The sequence below is a fragment of the Leptonychotes weddellii genome, chromosome 10 (genome assembly GCF_054177405.1).
Source record: "Leptonychotes weddellii isolate Sample4059 chromosome 10, ASM5417740v2, whole genome shotgun sequence".
Taxonomy (NCBI): Eukaryota; Metazoa; Chordata; class Mammalia; order Carnivora; family Phocidae; genus Leptonychotes; species Leptonychotes weddellii.
In genome coordinates this window covers 16149612-16173232 of record NC_138378.1, presented here as the reverse complement: position 1 = coordinate 16173232, position 23621 = coordinate 16149612, and the positions used below count along the sequence as shown (strand labels likewise).

The window sequence follows — 23621 nt, the reverse complement described above, 5'->3', positions numbered from 1 at the left end:
AGACAGAGAGAATGAGAGACAGAGAGCATGAGAGGGAGGAGGGTCAGAGGGAGAAGCAGACTCCCTGCCGAGCAGGGAGCCCGATGCGGGACTCGATCCCGGGACTCCAGGATCATGACCTGAGCCGAAGGCAGTCGCTTAACCAACTGAGCCACCCAGGCGCCCTATTTATTTTTTTTTTTAAAGATTTTATTTATTTATTTGACAGAGAGAGATACAGCGAGAGAGGGAACACAAGCTGGGGGAGAGGGAGAGGGAGAAGCAGGCCTCCCGCCGAGCAGGGAGCCCGATGCGGGGCTCGATCCCAGGACCCTGGGATCATGACCTGAGCCGAAGGCAGACGCTTAACGACTGAGCCACCCAGGCGCCCCGAGAAGGCTGAAATTTAAAACTGAAAGGGGAGGTGGTGTGCAATAAGAAGCAAGTGGGTTCCTTGCTGCAGGATTCCAGTTGGAGTACCCCTGAAGATGGGGACAGGAGGTGGGGCTGAAAATAGGAGGTACATCTTGGCTGTCCTTCTGAGGGGCAGTGAGACACCCAGAGGTCCACTCCTGCCCTGCACAACCAGGAGACTAACTTCTCCCACCAGTGAAAGAAGATGTGGAGTTCACACCAAGGGACTCTGGGTTCAGAGTTACCAGACACAGTTGGGAACAGGGAACTGTACTGAAAATGGGCACAAAGTGGAAGTCTGTGAGTGGTAAACCCCCCACTCACTCAACACAACTTCCCACCCAAAAGCCAGAATGATGGCAGACAAGCTTACATCCTCTGGAAGGAAGAATGGAAGTTTCCTCTCTGGGGAAAAGGACTAGGCCAAGAGAGAGAAAAGCCCTTCTGACATTTAGTATTGCCCCAGTGAAACAGCAGGGCACCTGATCACCCTACTGTGAAGACCAGTGGCAGATGAGCCCCACCCAGACACTCAGGACTCGAAATCAGCATTTTGGTGCCTTTACTCTTAAATCTGAACAAACAGCTAAGCATCACTTGACATCAGAGGGGAGCTTCTAATATGAAAGATGGAGACATACATCACCAACCACCAAACCAACCACAGTAGGGGGAAACTGAGAATGCAGAAAGCAAAAGACAACTGTAAGAAAATCCTAAACCTCATAAGTCTAGTATCTAAGAAAACAGAAGAGTAAGCCATAAAAAGAAGCATCCAGAGAATAAGAGCTCTTAAAAATTCAAAATATGATAGCAGAAATTTAAAAAGTTCAATAGATGAATTAGGATACAATTTGAGGAATTCTCTGAGACTCTAAAAGAAAATTACAAAGAAACAGAAAACAGTAAAGAAGAGCTAAAAATATTTAAGGCTCAACCCAGAGGATCCCACAACTAATGTAAATTTCAGAGAGAAAATAAGGGAAAGAAATGATCACACCAGAAGACATTATAGAAAATAAAAACAAACACAAACAAACTAACAAAAGGAAATAACCTAATGCCTATCACTGGGAGAAGAGATAAATAAATTGTGGTATCTTTTTTTTATTATGTTATGTTAATCACCATACATTACATCATTAGTTTTTGATGTAGTGTTCCATGATTCATTGTTTGCATATAACATCCAGTGCTCCATGCAGAATGTGCCCTCTTTAATACCCATCACCAGGCTAACCCATCCTCCCACCCCCCTCCCCTCTAGAAACTCAGTTTGTTTCTCAGAGTCCATCGTCTCTCATGGTTCATCTCCCCCTCCGATTTCCCCCCCTTCATTCTTCCCCTCCTGCTATCTTCTTCTTTTTTTTTTTAACATGTATTATTTGCTTCAGAGGTACAGATCTGTGATTCAACAGTCTTGCACAATTTACAGCGCTCACCACAGCACATACCCTCCCCACTGTCTATCACCCAGTCACCCCATCCTTCCCACCCCCCACCACTCCAACAACCCTCAGTTTGTTTCCTGAAATTAAGAATTCCTCATATCAGCGAGGTCATATGATACATGTCTTTCTCTGATTGACTTTAAATTGTGGTATCTTCACACAACAGACTGCTAGACTACAATGTCAAGTTAATGAACAATAGCCATGTGCATAGATGACTCTTAGGAACAACGCTGAATAAGATGCAAGCCACGGCAAATGTCATTTCTGTGTGTGATGCCATGTCTATGGTATTCAAAAGCCAGCAAAAGTAAACAAGGCATAGTTTAGCAGCACATACATATACAGTAGACAATAAAGAAAAGTGAATTAGAAAAACAAAACAAAACATGAGATTGGTTCTGTGGCTGGTGAGGGGTGAGGGCATGGGGGCAGCAGAGGAAGGTAGGGACTGGCATCAAAAAAGAACATAGAGGGGGATTCAAAGAATTGGGAATACTCTATTTCCTGAGCTGGATGGTGGATTCACAGGCATTTGTTTTACTACTATGTTTCATGACTTATATTATTCATATTCTTTTATATACGCTCTCTCCTCATACAGACACACACACACACACACACACGATAGAAGAAAATTTCCCTGAATTGAGGATGTGAGTTTCCCAATTAAATTGCCCCAACAGTCCAGGGGCACCTGGAGGCTAAGTGTCGGGCTGTTGGTTTCAGCTCAAGTCATGATCTTGGGGTCATGAGACTGAGCCCTGTGTCAGGCTCCCCGCTCAGCGGGGAGTCTGCTTCTCTCCCTCTCACTCTGCCTCTCCCCAACTTGTGCTCTCTCTCACTAAAATAAATAAATCTTAAAAAAAAAAAAAGGCCCTAAGAGTCCCATGCAACAAGGGAAATAATCTATACCAAAGCATATTTTTATGAAACTTCAGAGCATCAGAAGGGAAGAGACTATCATAAAAGCAGTAAGACAGGGAAAAACACCTCACATACAAAAAACTGAGAATCAGAACCATCTTGGTCTTCTCATTGACAAGACTGAAAGTAGAAGACCACATACCTTCTAGATTCTGAAGGAAGATGATTCCTATTTAGAATTCTACACCAATCAATGCCGCAAATGAGAGAGCAGAATTAAGATAAAACTCAGACAAGTTAGGCTTCAAAAGTTTTATCTCCCATGTACCCCATCTCTAAATGAAAGAATGTGTTCCACCAAAATGAGCCAGTAACTCAAGAAAGAGGAAACCCTGGAAACTGGGACACAAGGATTCTATTTTATTTTATTTACTTTTTTTAAAAGTAGGCTTCAAGGGTGCCTGGGTGGCTCAGTTGGTTAAGCGACTGCCTTCGGCTCAGGTCATGATCCTGGAGTCCCTGGATCGAGTCCCGCATCAGGCTCCCTGCTCGGCAGGGAGTCTGCTTCTCCCTCTGACCCTCCCCCCTCTCATGTGCTCTCTCTCTCAAATAAATAAATAAAATCTTAAAAAATAAACAAATAAATAAAAGTAGGCTTCATGCCCAGCATGAAGCCCAATGTGGGGGTGAACTCACAACCCTGAGATTAAGACCTGAGCCAAGATCAAGAGTTGGACACTTAACCAACTGAGCCACCTGGCACCCCCAGGATACAAGGATTACTAATACAGAAATAAGACAAAAAGAATATAAAGGGGGTTAGTCCCCCAAACAGCTGGAAGCAGGCACAGAGGACAGAACAGTTTGGAGCAAGAGAACAAGAGAACTCCAGGAGAAATTTCTCCACAAAAAACATGCAATTGTTCAGTTACCTAATATTTAAGTGAATTGAGAGATTTGCAGTACTGTGCAATAGTTTCAGGAAGAATTATTGATTGGCACATGGAAAACTAAGCCAAAACAAACAAACAAAAAATAGAGGCCATTTATTTACTCTAGGGAAAGCCAAAAGTTATATAGGAAAGGATAAGTAAATATAATCTATACAGCTCATTAGTTTGTAATATTTTCATAATCCTAATAATGCTAAATATTGACTGAACCAAAAATTATGATATAATTATATAGGGAGGATGAGGGCAGTAGAAGTGTATTTGTGGTAAGAGTGTGTGTAATTTAAGAAAACTGAATCTCTATCTTCTGTAGTTGTAAATAAATGCTTAATTTCTAAAATGAAAAGAATCAACCAAAATAACAGGATAGGGAACACTCCCAACTCAATCTGTGAGCCTATCGAACCCTGAACCCAAACTAGACAAGGGTAGCAGAAGGTAGATATTTACAGCAGTTTCACTCATAAGCATAGATGCAAAAGTTTTAGTTAAAATGCTGGCAAGCTGAATGCAGCGGAACCAAGCTGGTTCTATCTCAGTAATGCAAAGTTGGTCCAACTTGAAAAAAAAAGTATTAATCTGAATCATCACAATAATAGGTTAAAGGAGAAAATCTACATGATTACCTTGATAGGCACAGAAAAAGCATTTGATAACATAAATACTCATTTATGTTAAAGATAATCTTAGCCAAGTGTCCCTGGGTGGTTCAGTTGGTTATGTGTCCATCTCCTGATTTCAGCTAAGGTCTTGATCTCAGGATCGTGAGTTCAAGCCCCATGTTGGGTTCCACACTGGGTGTGGAGCCTACTTAAAAAATAGTAATCTTAGCCAATGGGGAGAAGGACATTTCTTTAATTTGATGACACTCTCTACCAATATTTTACAGCAATACTTTTTTTTTCCCAAATAGAATACTTAAATGGTGAAGTATTAGAAACATTCCCTTTAAAATCAGCACGATGAGGGGCACCTGGCTGGCATGGTCAGTGGAGCATGTGATTCTTGATCTCAGGGTGGTGAGTTTGAGCCCCACATAGGGTGTAGAGATTACTTTAAAAAATATATTATTTACAGGCGCCTGGGTGGCTCAGTCGGTTAAGCGTCTGCCTTCAGCTCAGGTCATGATCCCAGGATCCTGGGATCGAGCCCCACGTGGGCTTCCCCACTCAGTGGGGAGTCTGCTTGTCCCTCTCCCTCTGTCCCTCGCCCTACTTGTGCTCTCTCTCTTTCTCAAATAAATCTTTAAAAAATATATTATTTAAAATTAGGAAAATGACAAGGGGGTACTCTAACACCTTTCTGTTCAACATTGTATCTGGGGAATCTGACCAGGCAGAAAAGGGGAAAAAAAAGACAAAGAAATAAATGATATAAAGATTGTAAACGGAGAAAATAGCTCCAATCTTGCTCTGAAGAACCAAGATTCCAATTTACAGGTCTAAAACCACCAAACTCGCAAATGAGAGAACAGAATTAGAATGAGTTCAAACCAGGTAGGTCTCATAAAGTTAATCGTCCACACACCTGTATTAGTTTCTCTGTTGCTGCCATAACAAATCGCCACAAACATAGAGGCTTAAAAACAACACAAATTTATTCTCCTGCAGTCTGGAAGTCTGAAATTAGTCTTAGGGAGTTAAAATCAAGGTGTCAGCAGGGCAGTGTTCCCCCTGAAGGCTCTAGAGAATCTGTTTCCTTGTTTTCTTCAGCTTCTAGGCACTGTCCACATTTTTTGGCCAGGGGCCTCTTCCTCCATCCTCAAAGTGTGTCACTGCAAAATTTGTTTCCTCCATGACATGGTCTCTCTCCACTATTGTCATCACATAGCCTTCACTTTCCTTCTGCCAAGCAACTCTCCCATCTCAAGACCCTTAATTTAGTCACATTTACAAAGGCCATTTTGTCATGTAAGGTAGTATGTTCACAGGTTTTGGGGGTTGGGATGTGGACAGCTTTGGGGGCTCACTATTCAGTCTATTGCATATCACTTCCATATAACCATTCACAGGTTATATGATTGTTTACATAGAAAAAGCCAAGATAATTTACAGATTATTAGAATAAATATGAGAGTCTAGCAAGGCAGTTCTATTGTTTTACTATGGTTTAGATGTAAAGAGTTGGAAAATATAATTTTAAAAAGATGTCATTTACAACATTAAAAAAGAAATTATACCTCAACACATCTAGAAAAAATTGAATTCCATAGAAAATAAAATTTAAAAGGATTCTAATAAAAAATTATAAAATACTTTGCAATAAATCTACAAAAGGTGTTTAAAACCTTATGAAGAAAATTATAAAAAATGATAGAAATATCTTAAAGATGAATTAAATAAACAGGAAAACATATTATGAACATGGGCAGAAAAAGTTAATATGATAAAGAGGTCAATTCTCCATAGGAACATGTGGATTTTACTGAATTCCAGTAGAAATGTTGGACATGTTTCTTTGGAAATGGGATAAGCTGATTCTAAAATGGGAATGGAAGGGTACAAATAACAGGTAAAACACACATGAAAAAGCAACAGAGGATGGCAGACTCACCATAGCACACAAGACTTATAACGTGTGGTCGTTAAGACTGTGGCATTGGAACTGGGGCAGAGATGAGACCACTGGAACAGAATAGAGCCCAGAAACACAGCCATCGATGGACAGCAGATATAAATGACAGAGTGGCTTTGCAGATCAGTGGAGAAAAGACAGTTAAAAAAATGGTGATGAGTAATTAGTTATCCATAGAGAAAAGAATAAAATTGGAACTCTTGGGACCCCTGGGTGGCTCAGTTGGTTGGGTCTCTGCCTTTGGCTTGGGTCGTGATCCCAGGGTCCTGGGATAGAGCCCCGTATGGGGCACCCTGCTCGGCGGAGAGCCTGCTTCTCCCTTTCCCACTCCCCCTGCTTGTGTTCCCTCTCTCGCTGTCTCACTCTGTCAAATAAATAAATAAAATCTTAAAAAAAAAAAGCACAACCTATATAGAAAAAAGCTGATAAAGTCAACATCATTAAAATTAAAAATGCCTGAGTATCAAAAGACATCATTAAAAAGGTGAAAAGACAAACTGCAGACTGGGGGAAACATTTGCAAAAATACATAATTGACAAAGGATTCAAATCCAGAATATATAAATAACTAACAAGTCAATAATTTAAAAAACTCAATAGAAAAATGAGTAAAAAATAAACAGGTAAGTCACAGAATAAGACACCAGAATGGCTAATATATGCATGAAAAGATGCTCAACCTCATTGTTAATCAGAAAAATGCAAACAAAATCATAACGAGGTACCATTTCAAATCCATCAGATTGGGAAATTAAAGTCTGACAGCTTCAAATGTTGGTGGTCATATGGAGAAATGGGAACTCTCCTACCCTGCTGAAGTAAGTGTGAATTGGTACAGCACTTCAGAGACCAAGTAGACAATATTTAAAGGTGAAGATGCATAAAGACACATATGCCCTTCGACCCAGGATTTCACTCACTGGTATATGAATCACATAGGATGACATGGGTATATATCCTAGGTTCCCACACTTGTGTTTGAGGAGACATTTATAAGAACGTTCATTGCAACATTGTAATAATAAAAACGGGAAACAATCTAAATTTCTATCAACAAGAGAATGAGTAAATAAATTTAGGTATATTCAAATAATGAGCCAATGTACATCAGAGGAAATTAATGAAGCACAGCTATGCGTGTTATTGTGAACGATTTTCAAAAACATAATCTTAAGAAAAAAAGTTTTAGGAAGTGTTGTGCCATTTTTATAAAACTTAAAAACATGAAAAGACAATATATCTGGGAATATAGATATATCTAATAAAAGTATAAAAAGAAATGTATGGGAATAATAAACACTAATAAAAACCATGCATGGTTTTGCTTTGGCAGGGGGGAATGAAATCAGGGAGGGTAACACAGAGCTTCAACTATAAATATAATGCTTTATTTCTTAAGGTGGGTGATGGCTATTCACTATCATTTATATCTTAGAATGAAATATGTCACTTAAGTAGCACTGTATGTTTATTGTTCAGAAACATGGACAGAGAGGGAACAGGAATTGGGAGAGGGAGGTGAAGGAAGGTACAGAAGACTGTTTTTTTTAAACCTTGCACTCCTGGTTGACCTTTTAAAGTATACACAATAAAAGTTCAATAAAAGTTGACATTATAGGGGTGCCTGGGTGGCTCAGTCGTTAAGCGGCTGCCTTTGGCTCGGGTCATGATCCAGGGTGCTGGGATCGAGCCCCGCGTTGGGCTCCCTGCTCGGCGGGGAGCCTGCTCCTCCCTCTCCCTCTGCCTGCTTCTCCCTCTGTTTGTGCTCGCTCTCTCTGTCAAATAAATAAATAAAATCTTTTTTAAAAGTTGACATTATAAAAATAATAAAAGTTTGAGTCAGGAAGTAATATGTGATATGTTTCTGTAAAATCTTCATTTGTAGATGCTTTATCTCAGCGCTGTTCAAATATGGTCCTTAGACAAGTGTGGGTTGGTGATCTAGTCTGCCATGAACTAAATATAGAATAGAGCCTAAATGTTTGGGAGCTATTACAGCAATTTTATTTTGTTTTACCTTTATTTTTTAATCTTATTTTTTTAAGTAGGCTCTATGCCCAGTGTGGAGCCCAATGTGGGGCTTGAACTCACGACACTGAGATTAAGACCTGAGCTGAGATCAGGAGTCAGATACTCAACTGACTGAGCTACCCAGGTGCCCTGCTTTTATAGCAGTTTTAGAGATTTTATGTATGTTAAATCTAATAATTAAAAATGGGATTATATTTCACTATAATTTCATTTTTTTCTAGAAATAAACTCTTATTTTACAGAAGTATTGGAGGGCAATGAATTGAAAACAAACAACTGGTCCTGCACAAATAATTTAAGATCCATTGCTCTGCCTTAATGAAAATTGGTATCTACATGATTTCTTTTTCTATAAATGCGTAGCTTTTCTTGTTCATTGGGGATCTTGTGCTCTACTTGTAAAATATTAATGTTCAGTGTGGGAGTCCAGAATTGTTTTGTTTGGTTCTGGATATGTGCCTTGCATATAAAGATATGGCTATTCTCCGCATGCATTTTCCCCAGAGAGCCATACAAATATAGTTGTAAATTCCTGTTAGTAAACAGTAAGTCTTTAAATTTAGAATTAGGTGAGGAGGCTGACATGCAGAAGTGTAACAAACTGGATTGCTTTCAAAGTTCTATCTTTTCTAGTTAATTGTTAACTCACCAATGTGCTGCTTTTCTTATATCAAATATCACACGGTGTGTGAAAACACACAGATAGGGTTTAAGGCAGTTCCTGGAGTTTCTGCATGACAAATAGACCTTATACTACAGAGGAATGAAAGATAAACATTAATAAAACATTATCATCGTAAGAGAACAACACCAAACCAAATCTCCTCACCAGTGCTTGGCAGCACACTTCCTGAGAAGTTTCGGGCTGTGTGTGGCTTCCACCTTGGCATCCAAAATCTGCGTAATGGCCTGTGTGACAGCAGGAACCCAGTCTCCACGGGATTTTGTCTGTAAGGTGCAGCACAGTGGGGGCCTCTGAAATGTCCAAAAATACCTGTTTTAGATCTCCTTTTCCCCTCAAGAAAAGACTCCTTCTTAAAAATTACTTTTTTGGGGGCGCCTGGGTGGCTCAGTTGGTTAAGCAACTGCCTTCGGCTCAAGTCATGATCCCCGGATCCCGGGATCGAGTCCCGCATCGGGCTCCCTGCTCGGCAGGGAGTCTGCTTCTCCCTCTCCCACTCCCCGTTTGTGTTCCCTCTCTCGCTGTGTCTTTCTCTGTCAAATAAATAAATAAAATCTTTAAAAAAAAATTACTTTTTTTGAAGCCAGATTACTCATTTCTAGGGTTCTCTTACACCTGCCACTTCCCAAGGGAATTTCTTTGGTATAATCTTTTAATCTTTCTGGAAGGCTAACAAAGCATTGCATATACCTGGCTTTTGCCTCGGAAACACCCTATCCTTTTCCTTTCATAATGCTTTTTAAAGGACTTTATTATTTGCTCTCTGGGTTCATTTAACTCTATTAACATACCAGTTTAGCATCTTTGCTCATTTCGTTCACTATATGTTACTTAGCACTTCCGTTTGAGTATAGTATCTTCCACTTCCACTTCTAGAATGGCTAGAAAGTGCCATTCTAGCATTTTCATAACTAATATTTAGCTTTGCTTTGCATTTCATTCTCATGCGCTCTTAATTTTTTTCTAAAGTTCATTTGTTTATCTCTACACCCAGGGTGGGACTTGAACTCAGGACCCCGAGCTCAAGTGTCACAAGCTCCACGGACTGAGCCAGCCAGGCACCCCTTTCTCCCTCTTTTAGAAGGAGGAACATGAGGTGGAAGGCAACAAAGATAGCCCTTCCAAAGCCTTGTACTCCTACCAGAGGTCTTGGCAGCTTTTTAAAAGCCTCCTCCCCTCAGTGCTGTCCCAACCCACTGAGTTTAGGGTTTAACTGAAGTCGGAGACCTTGATTATAGTGTCACCAACCTGAGAGGTCAGGGGATGTAGTCTCCCTACATCATGTTTCTGAAGCGACACGGTCACGGGTGAGGACAAGGTGGTAGAGTGAGAACAGGTAGTGGAAAAGGTTCCCAAAGATGAGGCGTTCCAATAACGATTAATGGCTTATTCACGAAAGATCTGAAGCAACTGGAGTGGTTCGGTTTGGCTGCTGGAGAAGCCAGGGTAGAAGATCAGGGTGACGTCCTACACAGCCTGCAAGTTGACACAAGGTCAGGGAACGCCAGGACAAGTTTAAGTATATGCAAACATGCGGGCGGCGCAGCGTCGGGCCAACAGGGACAGCTCAGGGACTGAGAAACCCAGAAGTCGAGACCAGGCGCTGGCAGGAGCCGCTGCCCACAGCTCGGAATCCCTCCTAGCCACGGACCGGCTGACCGCAAAGGTCACGTGACAAGCCCGAGCCCGGCTCTAATTGGCTACAAAAGCTCACAAGCTCTCCCAGTTTTCCCTGTCTTTTCGGACACTACATTTCCCAGGAGGCCCCGCGGCGCTTAGCTCCTCCTAACTTGTTAGATGAGGGCCGTGCCCGGTTTTCCCAGCCTCTACCGGGCTTTGAGAGGCCCGGAAGAAGGGGTCCGGGGGGCGAAACCTTCTGGATTAAAACAGCCCGCACACTGGAGGCAGGGAGGAGAGCTGGGGCTCGGCCCCCTCCTTTTGCGCACAGACCTCTGGGAAATGTAGTAACATGTAGGTCTCTGGGGCTTGTGGCTCTCCCCGCTCGCTCCCTGGGGTCGCTAATGAGGCGGGAACCAGAGGGAGGAGGAGGGTCAGGACGAGCCTGCCACAGTGGCTCTTCCCTCTCCACCAGGTGGCGCAGCGTGCGAACATCTGCCCATCTACCTCCTGATTATCGCATGCTGGGATAACCTTCTACCCTATAGCCCTGAGAATTCTCCAAGCTTAGATTTCCATGAAGTACTTTTTAGAGGGATCTGCTGAGAAACGGGGGAAACAAACGATGGCGGCCCTAAATTACTCCCATCCTCTGTTGCTCACCGGACGCTTTATGAGGGTACACTGAACCATGGCGCTGCGCATACGGGGGATCCATTTTATGTTTGGACTTCCATCGGGCACTGACTTCCGCCCCCCGGGAGCGTCAGCAGCTGTTCGTACCGGTGTTCTCGACTCCCGGCTGGCCTCTTTTGGGCCACCACGACCGTCGGCCCTAGCCCAAGCCTTGTTGTTTCTGCCTCGGAGGACATTCGTTCTGCCCAGCTGCGGGGGTGACGGTCTTAACTTTACTGAAGGGAAGACTGAGGGTGTGGTGGGTAAAGGGTTGTTGACTGGGCTATACAGCTAGTCGTGTAGTCAGCTCAGCGCGGTTGGAACGAATTCTGTCCACTTCGGGTGGTGGTAATCCCCTTTGCTCAGTTTTGCTGCTACTGCCTTAGGTTAAGTCATGATCATGCCGGCCATTCTAACGGTCTCATCCCGCCCGTATTTACTGAGAGTGTGCTAAGTGCCAGACGTTGTGCCGGGTGCTGGGGACACGGTGTTGAGTGGGGCAGACGCGGCCCCACCCTCACGGAGTTTACCGTCTAACGGGGAGGACAGACTGACTACAGAACACAAATAAGAGTAAAATTTCAAATTGTGGTACGTAGAGAAAAGAAACAGGATGCTACGAGAGAGAATGATGGAGGGAGCCGTAAGTTAGATTGGGAGATTGGGGAAAGGAAGAAATGCCTGATCTGAGACCCGGAGGCTGAGAAAAAGGAAGCTCTGTGACAGCCAAGAACAGAGTAATCTAGGCAGAGGGAACAGCGAGTGCAAAGACCCTGGGAAAGAACTTAGTGTTTTGTTCTGGAACTGAGAGGGGCGCCTGGATGGCTCAGTCCGTTAAGCGGCTGCCTTCAGCTCAGGTCATGATCCCAGGGGCCTGGGATTGGGCACCCCGCTCAGCAGGGAGCCTGCTTCTCCCTCTTTCTGCCCCTCCATCCTTCCCTTCCCCCTCCTCACACTCGTGCTCTCTCTCTCAAATAAGTAATAAAAATAAAATCTTAAAAAAAAAAGGAGCGAGAGAAGAAGCCTTTTGTGACTGGAGCACATGGGGTAGGGAGCTGTAGAGCAAATTGAGGCTGGCCTCCCTTCCTCCAGTCTTGCCTCTTTGAAGCCATCACACACTGGCAATATAGAAAAATTTTCAAAACTCAAATATGATTTTACTCCTTTTTAGAGGCTTTGTGTTCCCTGCAAGTCAAACTCCTTGGGCCCAGTGCTCAAGGACCCTCATCATTGGATATACCTTGCTTTCCAGTCTCCTTTTTTGCCTCTGCTTGGTATGCGTTATTCCATGTGCTTGCTGAGCAGGCTGACTTCGATTCACCCTTCCTGTCTTGGTCACAATATCGCTTCCTCTGTGCTCTTCCTCCTGTGCATGCTCCACCCTAGCTATATAATTATTAGTTTGCCTACTAATCTCTCCCACAAGATAGTAAGCTGCTGCTCTCAGGAACATGTTTTCTTTCTCTGTATGATGCAGAACGTGAGGCCAGGCAGTTGGTATTTTCATAACAAATTTCCACTGAGAGACTGAGTGGAACAGGTAGCCATCACTATCCTCCACCTGATACCTGATGGGAAGGTGATGTGTGGCTCTTGTCCACAGCAGAGAGTAACCTCCAAAAGGGGGAGAAGAGATGAGTAAGAAATCTGCACTTATCATGGCCAGGCACTGTCTTATCCACTGTCTCATTTAATCCTCATAACAATTGTGGGTCTTGATTCTTTTTGCAGTCGAGAAAGCTGGTGCCCAAAGGTTTACCCAGAGATCACCCAACTGGTAATGAGGAACCTGGGATAGGAACTTAGATCTTTCTGACTTCAAAACTTGAGGCTCTTAATACTCCCTCTGCTCCTTTTGCTCCTATTCTGGCACCTTTCACCAGCACAGGAACCTGAGAAGTTTAAGGAACTGAACTCCAAGAGTCTTCTATCTCAGATGGGTCATTTGTACCCAAGGATATCAGATCTGGAACAGCCTTTCTATTGGGGCTCTACCCCTTCCAGAAACCAGTGACTCATATCACTCCCTGCTTATATCAGTATTTACAGGGCCTAGAAGAACTGGTAAGACTCAGAAGTAGAAAATCCAGGATTTGCTATCCTATGGAGTTCTGCCCTATAGAACTCCAGGCTGTGTCCAAGACATCTCAGTCTGAGACTACAGACCCCTGGGCTAGATATTCAAGGGCGCTCCTGAACCAAGCTTTCTACCTTAGCTGTGGCTCACGCCGTTTCTAAGAACACACATCAGGGTACAGACAGATATAGCCAGCACATTGCTGATCTCGCCACTCCAGCATCCTGCAAGAGCCTGGCCCAGAACAGATGCCAGGTTAACCCTGGACGAATGAACTTCCCTTCTCTGCCCCAGGCTAGTCTCCCTCAGCTACTGGGAGGGAGGAATCCCTCCCTATCATGTGGACGAAGGGCTTCTGCCATCCAGGGAAGGTGAATGAAACCAGCGTTTCATCACCATCTCCATCTTGACTTCTTGGGGAGTGTGCCAAGGTGCAGCTGAAAACCAGTGAGTAATAATTCCTTGGAAACATGTTGGATCCAGCATTTTTATGTGACAATCTGATTTTTATTTTGTTTTGTTTTTTTTTTATAAGATTTTATTTACTTATTTGACAGAGAGAGACACAGAGAGAGAGGGACCACAAGCAGGGGGAGTGGGAGAGAGAGAAGCAGGCTTCCCGCGGAGCAGGGAGCCCGATGCGGGGCTCGATCCCAGGACCCTGGGATCACGACCCGAGCCGAAGGCAGACGCTTTAACGACTGAGCCACCCAGGCGCCCCCTGATTTTTATTTTGAAACTGTGCAAAATGAAAGCCCATATACGTATCTGCTATATATGCTTGGAGGCAGTGTGGTTCTGGGGAAAGAAGAGTAGTCTCAGGGTCACCCTGGACCTAACAGGCTCTATTGGACAAGGTGCTCAGTGCCTCTTGGGCCCAGTTTTCTCATGAGTAAAACAAAAATATTAGACTGTAGGCTTCTTCCTACTGTTAATGTGAATGCTTAAAAAATGGCTGGTTACACCTGCAATCAACCCACATGAAGTACCTTTCAAGTGATCATTTGCCTGAATCTGGTCTATTTTCATGGTTTAGTTTTTCTAACACCTTTCACTTAACCCTTCCACCACTGGTGCCTTTCTCATTTGCAAGGTTTTCACTAGTTTTTGGCTTATTTGGATTCCAATAAATCTTGTGGGATTCCAGCCATTGAATCACCTGCTCCTTTGCCCTACCTGGAACCTCTTAAATCCCCAGCAGTCTCAACTCCCTGACAAAGCACTGAGAGAAGTCCTGGTCTCCCTCCTCTTCCACCCCTCCCATTCCTGCTTCCCTGAAAAAACAAATAAGGAAAAATCCGGGAGGTTTCTATTCTGGCAGTTAGCACTCTTACCACTAGATGGCACATGTGTGCAAGTCATCAGTCTTCAGACAAAAACTCGTATTTTTTTTTTAAATGTATTTATACTCCACCTCAATCCACTAAAGCTTTGAGAGGAATTATACAAGTACAAAATATGCAAAAGGATAAAATGAAAAGTTGAAGGAATTGGAGAAAATAGAGAACAAGTGGGAGAGGTAACTCCAGGATGGGTCCTCAGAGGGAGGACACTGAACAGTGAAACAAACAGCAGTGACTTCCCTGGAGCTGTTTCCATGGGCCCTTCCGTGCAGGCTGATGGTGTGATGCTACATGAGGAAACACGGTTCTCTGGACCAGGTGAATTTACTGCTGTATGTATGCCTTTGTATTTTCAAAAAGTGAATTTGCACCTACCTCCTATCCCCCACTGAGGTTTGGGTGGAGTTTGGGACCAGGAGGCTCTCCTTGAGGCTATGGTCACCAGCCCCCAGGATGGCCCCCCCATAACCCCCCCTGACTCCTGGTTTTCACAACCTTTTGGAATCCCCACCCACATACCAGGGGGTGGTCTGTGTGACCAATAGAATATAAGAGGAGTGATGGCATGTTGTTTCTGAGGTTGTGTTATAGAAGACATTAGCTGCTCGTGTCTCCTTCTGTCAGATCATTTGCTCTGGGGAAAGCAAGCTGCCATATCATGAGGAGCCCTCTGGAGAGACCCACGTAGCAAAGAACTGAGGCCTTCTGGCAACAGCCAGCTTTAATTTGCTAGTCATGTGTGCGAGCCACCTTGGAAGCAGATCCTCCAGCCCAACAGACACCTTGACTGAAATCCTACGGGAGACCCTGAGAAAGGCCATCTGGCTACATCTGTCCTTTGCTCTGCGAGATAATCCAGTGTTCTTTTCAGCTGCTAAGTTTTGGTGGTAGTTTGTTACACAGCAATAGATAACTAACACAGAGGCCAGTGGAAACCCAAGGTTGCATCAGAGATAATTTTGCATGGGTGGGTCAACTTGGTTTTGGAGACCAAGGAAATATTTCGGAAGCAATGTATGTATGGGCTTTAAATCTGATAGACGTGGGCACCAATTCAGGCTGTGTCTGTGGAAAGACAGAAGTAGAAGGTCCCACGTGAAATGTCTGCAAAGGAGGTTTCTTTGCAGGATGGTAAGGGCAAGGACCTCAACTGTCTTATTCACTGTGGCACCCTCATGGCCTAGCACAGGGCGTGGCACATGGTAGGCTTTCTACAAATCTTTCTTGAATGAATACATGAATGGTGAGCTATAACTCTGAATGAGCCATTCAATTTTCTGGAAGACCATCATTCATTAAGCTCCTACCGTGTGCCAAGTACATAATGTTGGTTAAGCTTCCATGGAACTTTTGTGTCCTCTACAAATTACATGCATCTTTTCCGCCCATCATGTCTCCCCTCACTCTGTATTTTCTCCTCGGAATTCTTTATTATTTTTGTAGAGCCTTGCATGGGCTTTAGATTGCATTCTGAAAACATTCTCATGGGAGTAGTGTTCTTAGGTCATCATGAGAAGTAATTTCTAGTTACCGTTTTTCCAATACGAGAACCAGAACTGCTCAGGATACTGGGTTTATTTTGTGTAGTTTTGTTTCAGGGCCTGCCCTAATTTTTTCTTCTTTTTCCCCCTGCCCCTTTCTTTTAAAAAATGATCTGAAATGGCTAATGCTAAGTAATAGCAGTTCATTTTCCCTGTGATAACTATCTAGAGTCTATTTTCCCCTTTCATCTGACTTTGTTGCTGATTTGAACCAGATCTTACTGTTAACAGAAACATTCTGGGGGTGAAGGAGAATCTGAGTGATTTGCCTCAGACCCTTGTCTCTCCCCTCAATGTGTAAACACTCCTTTCTTGGTAGCTAGCTCTGCAGGACTTCTCCGCCTCCCCCCCCCACCATCACACACAGCTATTATTTATTGAGTGCCTACCACACGCCCATCCCTTGTTATGCAGGTGTTACATGCATTATTGAATCTGTGCTAGAGACTGTGAATTGCCTTGCCGATTTTGTTAGTCCAGGTCATTCGAGGAGCAGACACCAGGATGGGATTAATTGTGCAAGGATTTTACTAGGGGAAAAAAATTGCCTGTTTCAAAGGAAATAGGGAGAGGGCTTAAAGGCCAGGAGGGCCATCCCTAGACCCCAAATGAAGGGGGTACGGGGAGACAGTTGGGTGCAAGAGTCCCAGTATGCCCTGCAGTTTAAGGAAAATTCAGTCTAACAAAGGTTAGGCAAAGCTGTCAGGGAGTTCTTGAGCCAAAGCCAGTCAACGAAGGAGTCTGTCCCTTGTCTCTCGGGACTGGGTCTGACTTTGCATCCAACCAAACTCAGTCATTGGTGGGGTACAGGCCATGGGAGGTGTGGCCAATGAATGTCAAAGCACAGCAGCTGGTGTCCTCAGCTCCAAGCAGTAGGAAGTCTGTGGAAGCACATTTCTGTGGCTGCCACACCAGTATTTATTCTCCTTTCTTTTTAAGTAATAGAAGCCTGATTTACTTGGGTGGCAAAGACGTGATGCTGAACTAAAAGATTTTAGTTCCCTGCCTTCCTTGCAACAAGTTGTGACTCTATCATTGTATATATGAGTAGTCATGTATACACAAGCAGTCACAAGCAGAAGTGTTACGAGGACATACCAGTAATGCTCCTCTAGGGGCTCTGAGTCAGCTGGGAGGTGCCTCCCTTCTTCCCTTCTCTCTGCCGGGACTAAAGACAAATGGCTACAGCCTCAGCAGTCATTTTGTGCCAAGAGGAAATTTGTTACTAATGGAACGGCAAACAGACAAATAGCAAGAGTCCGCATCCCTAATGAATAGAGACCAATCCGCTCTGGATTGCCTAGCTCCAGACTTTAACCTGAGAGGAAACCCCCCCCCCCTTTATTTTTAGCCGTTGATACTTTGCGTTATAAGCAGGTAAATCTAATTCTAATCGGTAATCTAATCTTCACAATGGCTCTGCCAAGCAGGCATATTTATGCCCATTTTACAGATGAGGAAAATGAAGCTTAGAATGAGTAAGTGTTAGAACCTAAATTACAGCCCGGGGTAGTATTGAGGATACTTTCAGCTTCGAATAACAGAGCAGTGTTTGTCAGTCTTCCCTGAAGATAAGAACTGCCTGGGAACTTGCTAAATACACAGATAGCCAGTACTCTCCCCTGGAAATCCTCATTCGATAGGTCCAGGTTAAGGTCTGAGAAGCTATTTTATCTCTGATGGACAGCCCAGCCCATCATTATCCTCAGGGAACAGTGTGAATCCCAGTGTGGGTGAGGACCGACACCAGGCAGCTGGAATAGTAAGGAGGTAAACGCTTCCTATTAGAAGACTTTCTGTGAGCCTAAGAACGGGGAGCTTGTGACAGAAATACAGATTCTGGGCTTTACTTTCATAGATGCGAAGTAGATCTTTTGTGGAACCTGGGGGTTTGCCCGTTTCAGATGCTCCCCAGGTGATCCTGATGACTGTGATTCAGAGAGCAGAGCTTCAGGGACCCTGGCTTCACTGTCAGGATGAGCCTGGGTTTGAATCCTGATGCTGCCCTTTATTGGCTGGATGACCTGTAGTGGCTACGTAAGCTCTGTGTCATTGGTCTCGTCATTTTGGATTTGAAGAAAGTAGTAAGGGCAACCTCACAGGCTTGTTGTGAGGATTAAATGAAATAATTTACGTGAAGCTCTTAGCTAGTAGAACTCTACTAAGTTCTCGGTATTGTTACTATTCTCAGTTATTGTTATTATCATAGCCCATGCATACATCTTGCAAACAGTATGGACATAGAACTCTATTTTTTTTAAATTGTAAGTTTTTATTTTAATTCCAGCCTGTTAACATACAGTGTTATATAAGTTGACAGAGGGTTCTGTTACTGTGGGTACGTTACACAAATCCCCAGGGAACCAAGATTCCACGGAGGCTGGTCCTGGAGCTGGGTCTCCCCCTTTCTCTCTCCAGCTACTTCTGGCCTTGAGAGTGACTGACCTGCCTGTGTATGAAGTTGAGTAAAGGTCTTCTAGAACATGCTCCTGTGCTCCCCCAGCTGCCACCTCCCTCCCTCTGTCCCCTTCCCTGCAAGTCTACCAGAGAGTCGTCTACACTCAATGGATCCATTTTCTCCCCTCTCGCTCCCTCCTCAGCCCACTACAATCCAGATGCTGACATCACTGCTCTGCTAAAGTGATTCTTAGCAAGGTCTCCAGTGGCTTCTGTGTTGCCAAATCCAATGGATATTTTAATTTTATTTTTTTAAAGATTTATTTATTTATTTTAGAGAGAGAAAGAGAGCAAGCGCTCGTGTGAGTTGGGGAAGGGACAAAGAGAGAAGAAGAGAATCTCAAGCAGACTGTGCACTAAGCACAGAGTCTGAAGCGGGGCTCCGTCCCATGACCCTGAGATCACGAACTGAGCCCAAACCAGGTTTGGCCGCTCAGCCCACTCAGCTGCCTGGGCATCCCACCAGTGGATATTTTAAAGTCCTCATCTCATTTGAGCATTTGCTGCTGCCATGTCCTTGTTTCTTCCTAGAACTTCCCTTTCTTGGTTTCTGGGACTCTCTTGTTCTATTTCGCCTCCTAGTTTTGTGGTTGGTGCCTCTAGCCTCTGCTGAACCTCTGCTGAACCTCTGTTGAACCTCTGCCTCAGTCCTTGTCTTACACTCTCTACTCCCTGCCCTTTTAATCCTTCATTTGCCTCTAATTCTTTTCACGGTTCCTTTTCTTTCTCTGATCACAGCCCAATCATTGAGTTCTTCTAAGTCCCAGTGAATCATCTCCTTTCATAGGACATCCTGGTCTCATGCAAACTTTTCCTTCCTTTCTCCACGGGATGGCTAAAATCAGGCCCAAATAGTGTGCTCCCGAGTCTCCTTCACATGTCTTCCTGCGAGGCCTAGTGACATCCACGAAAATGGAAAATGAGACTGGATTTCTTGTGGATCAGGCCCCAGGGGGGCCCTGAGATACCCTTAATTGTTCCAGCTTATACTGGTATTAGAGACGGAGTCACTCTGCAGGCTGAGTACATAACCATTCATGCCCTTAGCTGGGACTCTGAGGCTTTCTGTCCAGGTCATCGCTCCTTTCAGAGGCATGGGAGCCATTCCTATTTCTATCAGGGACTTATTTGACTTTGGACCTAGCTTTTACCTTTCTGGTTTCAGTTTTCTCGTCAGAGAAATGCAGGAGTTGGACTAGTTATCTCTGAGGTCCCTTCCAACCACTGGCACCATCACAATCAGCTTTTTTACCTTGATTTCACTCCCAGGAATCTGTACAGAAATATTCTTCCAAGTGCATAAAGATGTATGCTCACTTGTAATAACCTAAGTGCCTATCAAGAAGGGCTTGGTTGGAGGCACCTGGGTGGCTCAGTTGGTTGAGCGTCTGTCTCTTGATTTTGGCTCAGGTCATGATCTAGGGTCATGAGATCCAGCCCCTCTTTGGGCTCCCTGCTCAGTGGGGAGTCTGCTTGAGATTCTCTCCCTCCTTTCCTACCCCTATTTGCATTCTTTCTCTCTAAAAATAAATAAATAAATCTTTTTTTTAGAAAAAGGGATTGGTTAGGGGTGCCTGGGTGGCTCAGTCATTAAGCGTCTGCCTTCGGCTCAGGTCATGATCCCAGGGTCCTGGGGTCGAGCCCCACATCGGGCTCCCTGCTCAGCGGGAGGCCTGCTTCTCCCTCTCCCACTCCCCCTGCTTGTGTTCCCTCTCTCGCTGTCTGTCTGTCAAATAAATAAATAAAATCTTTGAAAAAAAAATAAAAAAGGGATTGGTTAAATAACTTACGGTGTACATGCTCAATAATGGCGTTGCTCAAAGTAAACATTCTCTTTGTTATTGGTCTGCTGGGAGATAAGGAGCTTGAGCCAGAATGTAAAGCAATGATTTTATCAAGAAAGTCTTACTAACAACAACGAGGGGCGCCTGGGTGGCTCAGTTGTTAAGCGTCTGCCTTCCGCTCGGGTCGTGATCTCAGGGTCCTGGGATGGAGCCCCACATTGGGCTCCTTGCTTGGTGGGAAGCCTGCCTCTCCCTCTCCCACTCCTCCTGCTTGTGTTCCTGCTCTCGCTGTGTCTCTCTCTGTCAAATAAATAAATAAAATCTTAAAAAAAAAGAGAAGAAAAGAAAGCACAGGCTCAGGAGCGCCTGGGTGGCTCAGTCGTTAAGCGTCTGCCTTCGGCTCGGGTCGTGATCTCAGGGTCCTGGGATCGAGCCCCGCATCGGGCTCCCTGCTCCACAGGAGGCCTGCCTCTCCCTCTCCCACTCTCCCCGCTTGTGTTCCTTCTCTCGCTGTGTCTCTCTCTGTCAAATGGATAAATAAAATCTTTAAAAAAAAAAAAGAGTCTTACTAACAACAACGATATGTATGTACGTAAAAGCAGCTGAAGTGAATAGTGTGTTTAGACACATAGTTGCTTTGCATTCTGGGACAGGCTCTCCCTTTCCTTTTCCCAGGCCAGAACACACAGGTCCTGGAGTAGCACGGGTGCACAGACCACACATTGAGTAGTGTTGGGGAGAAAAAAAATTCCCCTCAATTCTTCTAAGTTCTTTGGCTGGTTTAATAATTAAATTGACACAGGACATACCAACAGGAGAAAAATGAACAAAAAAATGTAATAACGTGTATACCTCCTCTCTACATGGGAAAGACTCAGGAAAACCGAGTAATCTGCTGAAATGTCCAAAGCTATCATCTTAAATACCATCTTCAGTTAAAGACAAAAGAAGATGGTGGGGATGGGGAGTCAGATATGGGAGGTCACCAGGAAAAGCAGAGTGAACAAGGGTAGGGTTGTTATCCAGATTTAAATCCATGTCTTCTCCATTGATAATAGTTTCTAGAGATTTAGACTCACTGCTCCCCCCACCCCATTTCTTGGTACAGCTAGGGAGACATCCTTGCAAAAGGAGGTTTCTCTTACACATGTAAATATCTCTTACAAAAGGGTAACTTCTATTTGGTTTTCAGAGCTTCTCTTGTGTCTGCATTTTCTTAAAAATAACCAGCTTAAAATAATCAATATGCCAAAGAGGCAGATCTTGGGGTGATAAAATTTCTCCCTTTCAGCAGCATTGCTCAAGCTTCACAAAAATCAGTTAGCTCTACTTGCGCAGATGTGGAAAAAAAGTATGTTACAGAACAGTATGGTGTTTTCAGAAAAAGGGATCCATACAAAAAGGGATACATAAGTGCACAGATAGGCTGATAGATGCATAAAACATTTCTGGAACAAGTCTTGAGAAATTAACAGTGCTTCCCTCTGGGGAGTGGAGCTGGGATTCTGGGGTGAAAAATCTCTTTTTTCTTGTATATCCAGACTGCTATTCAGTGGGTCCTCTCCGGTATACAGTGTCTAGAATCTGTTCTGTTTGGTCTGTGCCCTTCTTGACACAGTTGTTAAACATTTTTGTTTTTTCTTCCCTTTTTTTAAGTAAACTCTACACCCAACGTGGGGCTCGAACTCACGAACCTGAGATCAAGAGTTGGGCGCTCTACCAAGTGAGTTAGCCAGTCACCCCGGTTGTCAAACATTTTGAGTGTAAATCCTGCTATACTTTTACTGTTTTTTTTTAACCTATGTGCATGTAACTCTGTCATAGTTTTTTAAAGGTTTTATTTATTTATTTATGTATTATTTAGAGAGTGCATGTGTGAGTTGGGGGAGGGGCAAAGGGAGAGGGAGAGAGAATCTCAAGCAGACTCCTTGCTGAACATGCTGATGTGGGGCTTGACCTCACAACCCCAAGATCATGACCTGAGCCAAAATCAGGAGTTGGTCACTTAGCCGACTGAGCCACCCAGGTGCCCCTCACTTTCATATATTTTTTTAAAAATTCATTTATTTATTTTGGGGGAGAGAAAGAGGGAGAGTGAGTGAGCACACGGTGGTGGGGCGGCATTGTGGAGAGGGAAAGGGAGAGAGAGAACCTCGAGCTGAGTGTGGCGCCCAACTCGGGGCTCATTCTCACAACCCTGACATCATGACCTGAGCTGAAACCAAGAGTTGGTGCTTAACCAACTAAGTCACCCAGACGCCCCCCTCACTTTCATATTTTTCAAACAAATTAGTTACAGAGCAAATACGGATGCTCTTCAAGTCTCTGTTTGCTGGATAACAAGCCTCCCTTTTTCATTTTTTATGAACATTCCCTCTGTTCTCACCACTAGGCATATGAACAAGGCAGTTCTCTCTGTCCTGTGCCTTGGAGCTCTTCTCCCACAGATATATTCACAGTAAGTCGTTTTGGTTCACAGCTTGGAGATGAAGAAGGCCCAGGGGCCAGAGGACTGATTACAGTTCTAATTTACAATTATACAGTGATTTTTCACACTGCTCATGGAATTCTTACTTCCTCCCTGTTTGAGTTGGATAGTTAGAAGGATCCGATTTGATTGAAGTCGTATAGGCTGTGACTATCCTAAGGATTTGGCGTATTCATTGAAGTTGAACTGGGAAGCACTGGGCAACACATGTAAATTATTTCCTCACTCCCATACAGCTGTGTATTCACTGTGTGCAGCTTATCCTGTGTAGAAAAGTGAATTGACGTCTCCTTTCCTTTGAAACTGTTGAGACATCTAAGTGGCCTCTTTAAAGTCAAGATGCAAACAGCCTGTGCTGTTGTAGGAGCCTGAGGGGAACTGAGACAATGTCCCTGGAGTCTGATAGTTTTTGATTCAAATGCTCGAGGCCTATTTACTGTGGTTCTTGACGGAATTAAAAAAAAAAAAAAAAGATTTGTTTTTAAATATATTTTGTCTTATTTCTGTGTTAAAGAGAATGTGGCTGGCATCAAAAGGAATGAGATCTTGCCATTTGCAACGACGTGGATGGAACTGGAGGGTATTATGTTGAGTGAAATAAGTCAAACAGAGAAAGACATATATCATATGATCTCACTGATGTGAGGAATTCTTAATTGCAGGAAACAAACTGAGGGTTGCTGGAGTG

General features: G+C 43.9%; 1 protein-coding gene and 1 long non-coding RNA gene across 8 annotated transcripts in view; one reads left to right on the top strand and one right to left on the bottom strand.

Annotated features, from left to right (window-relative positions):
* LOC115944268 (uncharacterized) overlaps positions 1-12573 on the bottom strand; it is a 45427-nt gene extending 32854 nt beyond the window's left edge. For 2 of the 4 annotated variants that reach the window (XR_004078833.2, XR_014149083.1), the window contains exons 1-4: positions 12484-12573; positions 11232-11797; positions 10200-10427; positions 9099-9244 (exon numbers count right to left, since the gene is read on the bottom strand). This is a non-coding gene — a long non-coding RNA (uncharacterized LOC115944268). Of the gene's footprint in view, positions 1-7301; positions 8014-9098; positions 9245-10199; positions 10428-11231; positions 11798-12483 lie in introns of those variants that run through there. The other 2 variants (XR_014149084.1, XR_014149082.1) reach the window with 2 other exon arrangements.
* On the top strand, positions 11260-23602 carry LOC145723795 (uncharacterized). Of its 4 annotated transcripts, XM_081832763.1 has the most exons (4): positions 11260-11461; positions 22102-22168; positions 22838-22903; positions 23448-23602. In XM_081832763.1, the coding sequence occupies exons 1-4, from the start codon at positions 11260-11262 to the stop codon at positions 23473-23475; spliced, it is 363 nt and encodes a 120-aa protein (XP_081688889.1). In that variant the 3' UTR covers positions 23476-23602. The 4 variants fall into 4 exon arrangements, 1 of the variants encoding a protein (XP_081688889.1); XR_014149081.1 differs by lacking the exon at positions 11260-11461 and adding an exon at positions 14037-14995 and having other exon boundaries at positions 22838-23602; XR_014149079.1 differs by lacking the exon at positions 11260-11461 and adding an exon at positions 11723-11816 and having other exon boundaries at positions 22102-23602.
* The last annotated feature ends 19 nt before the right edge of the window (positions 23603-23621 follow it).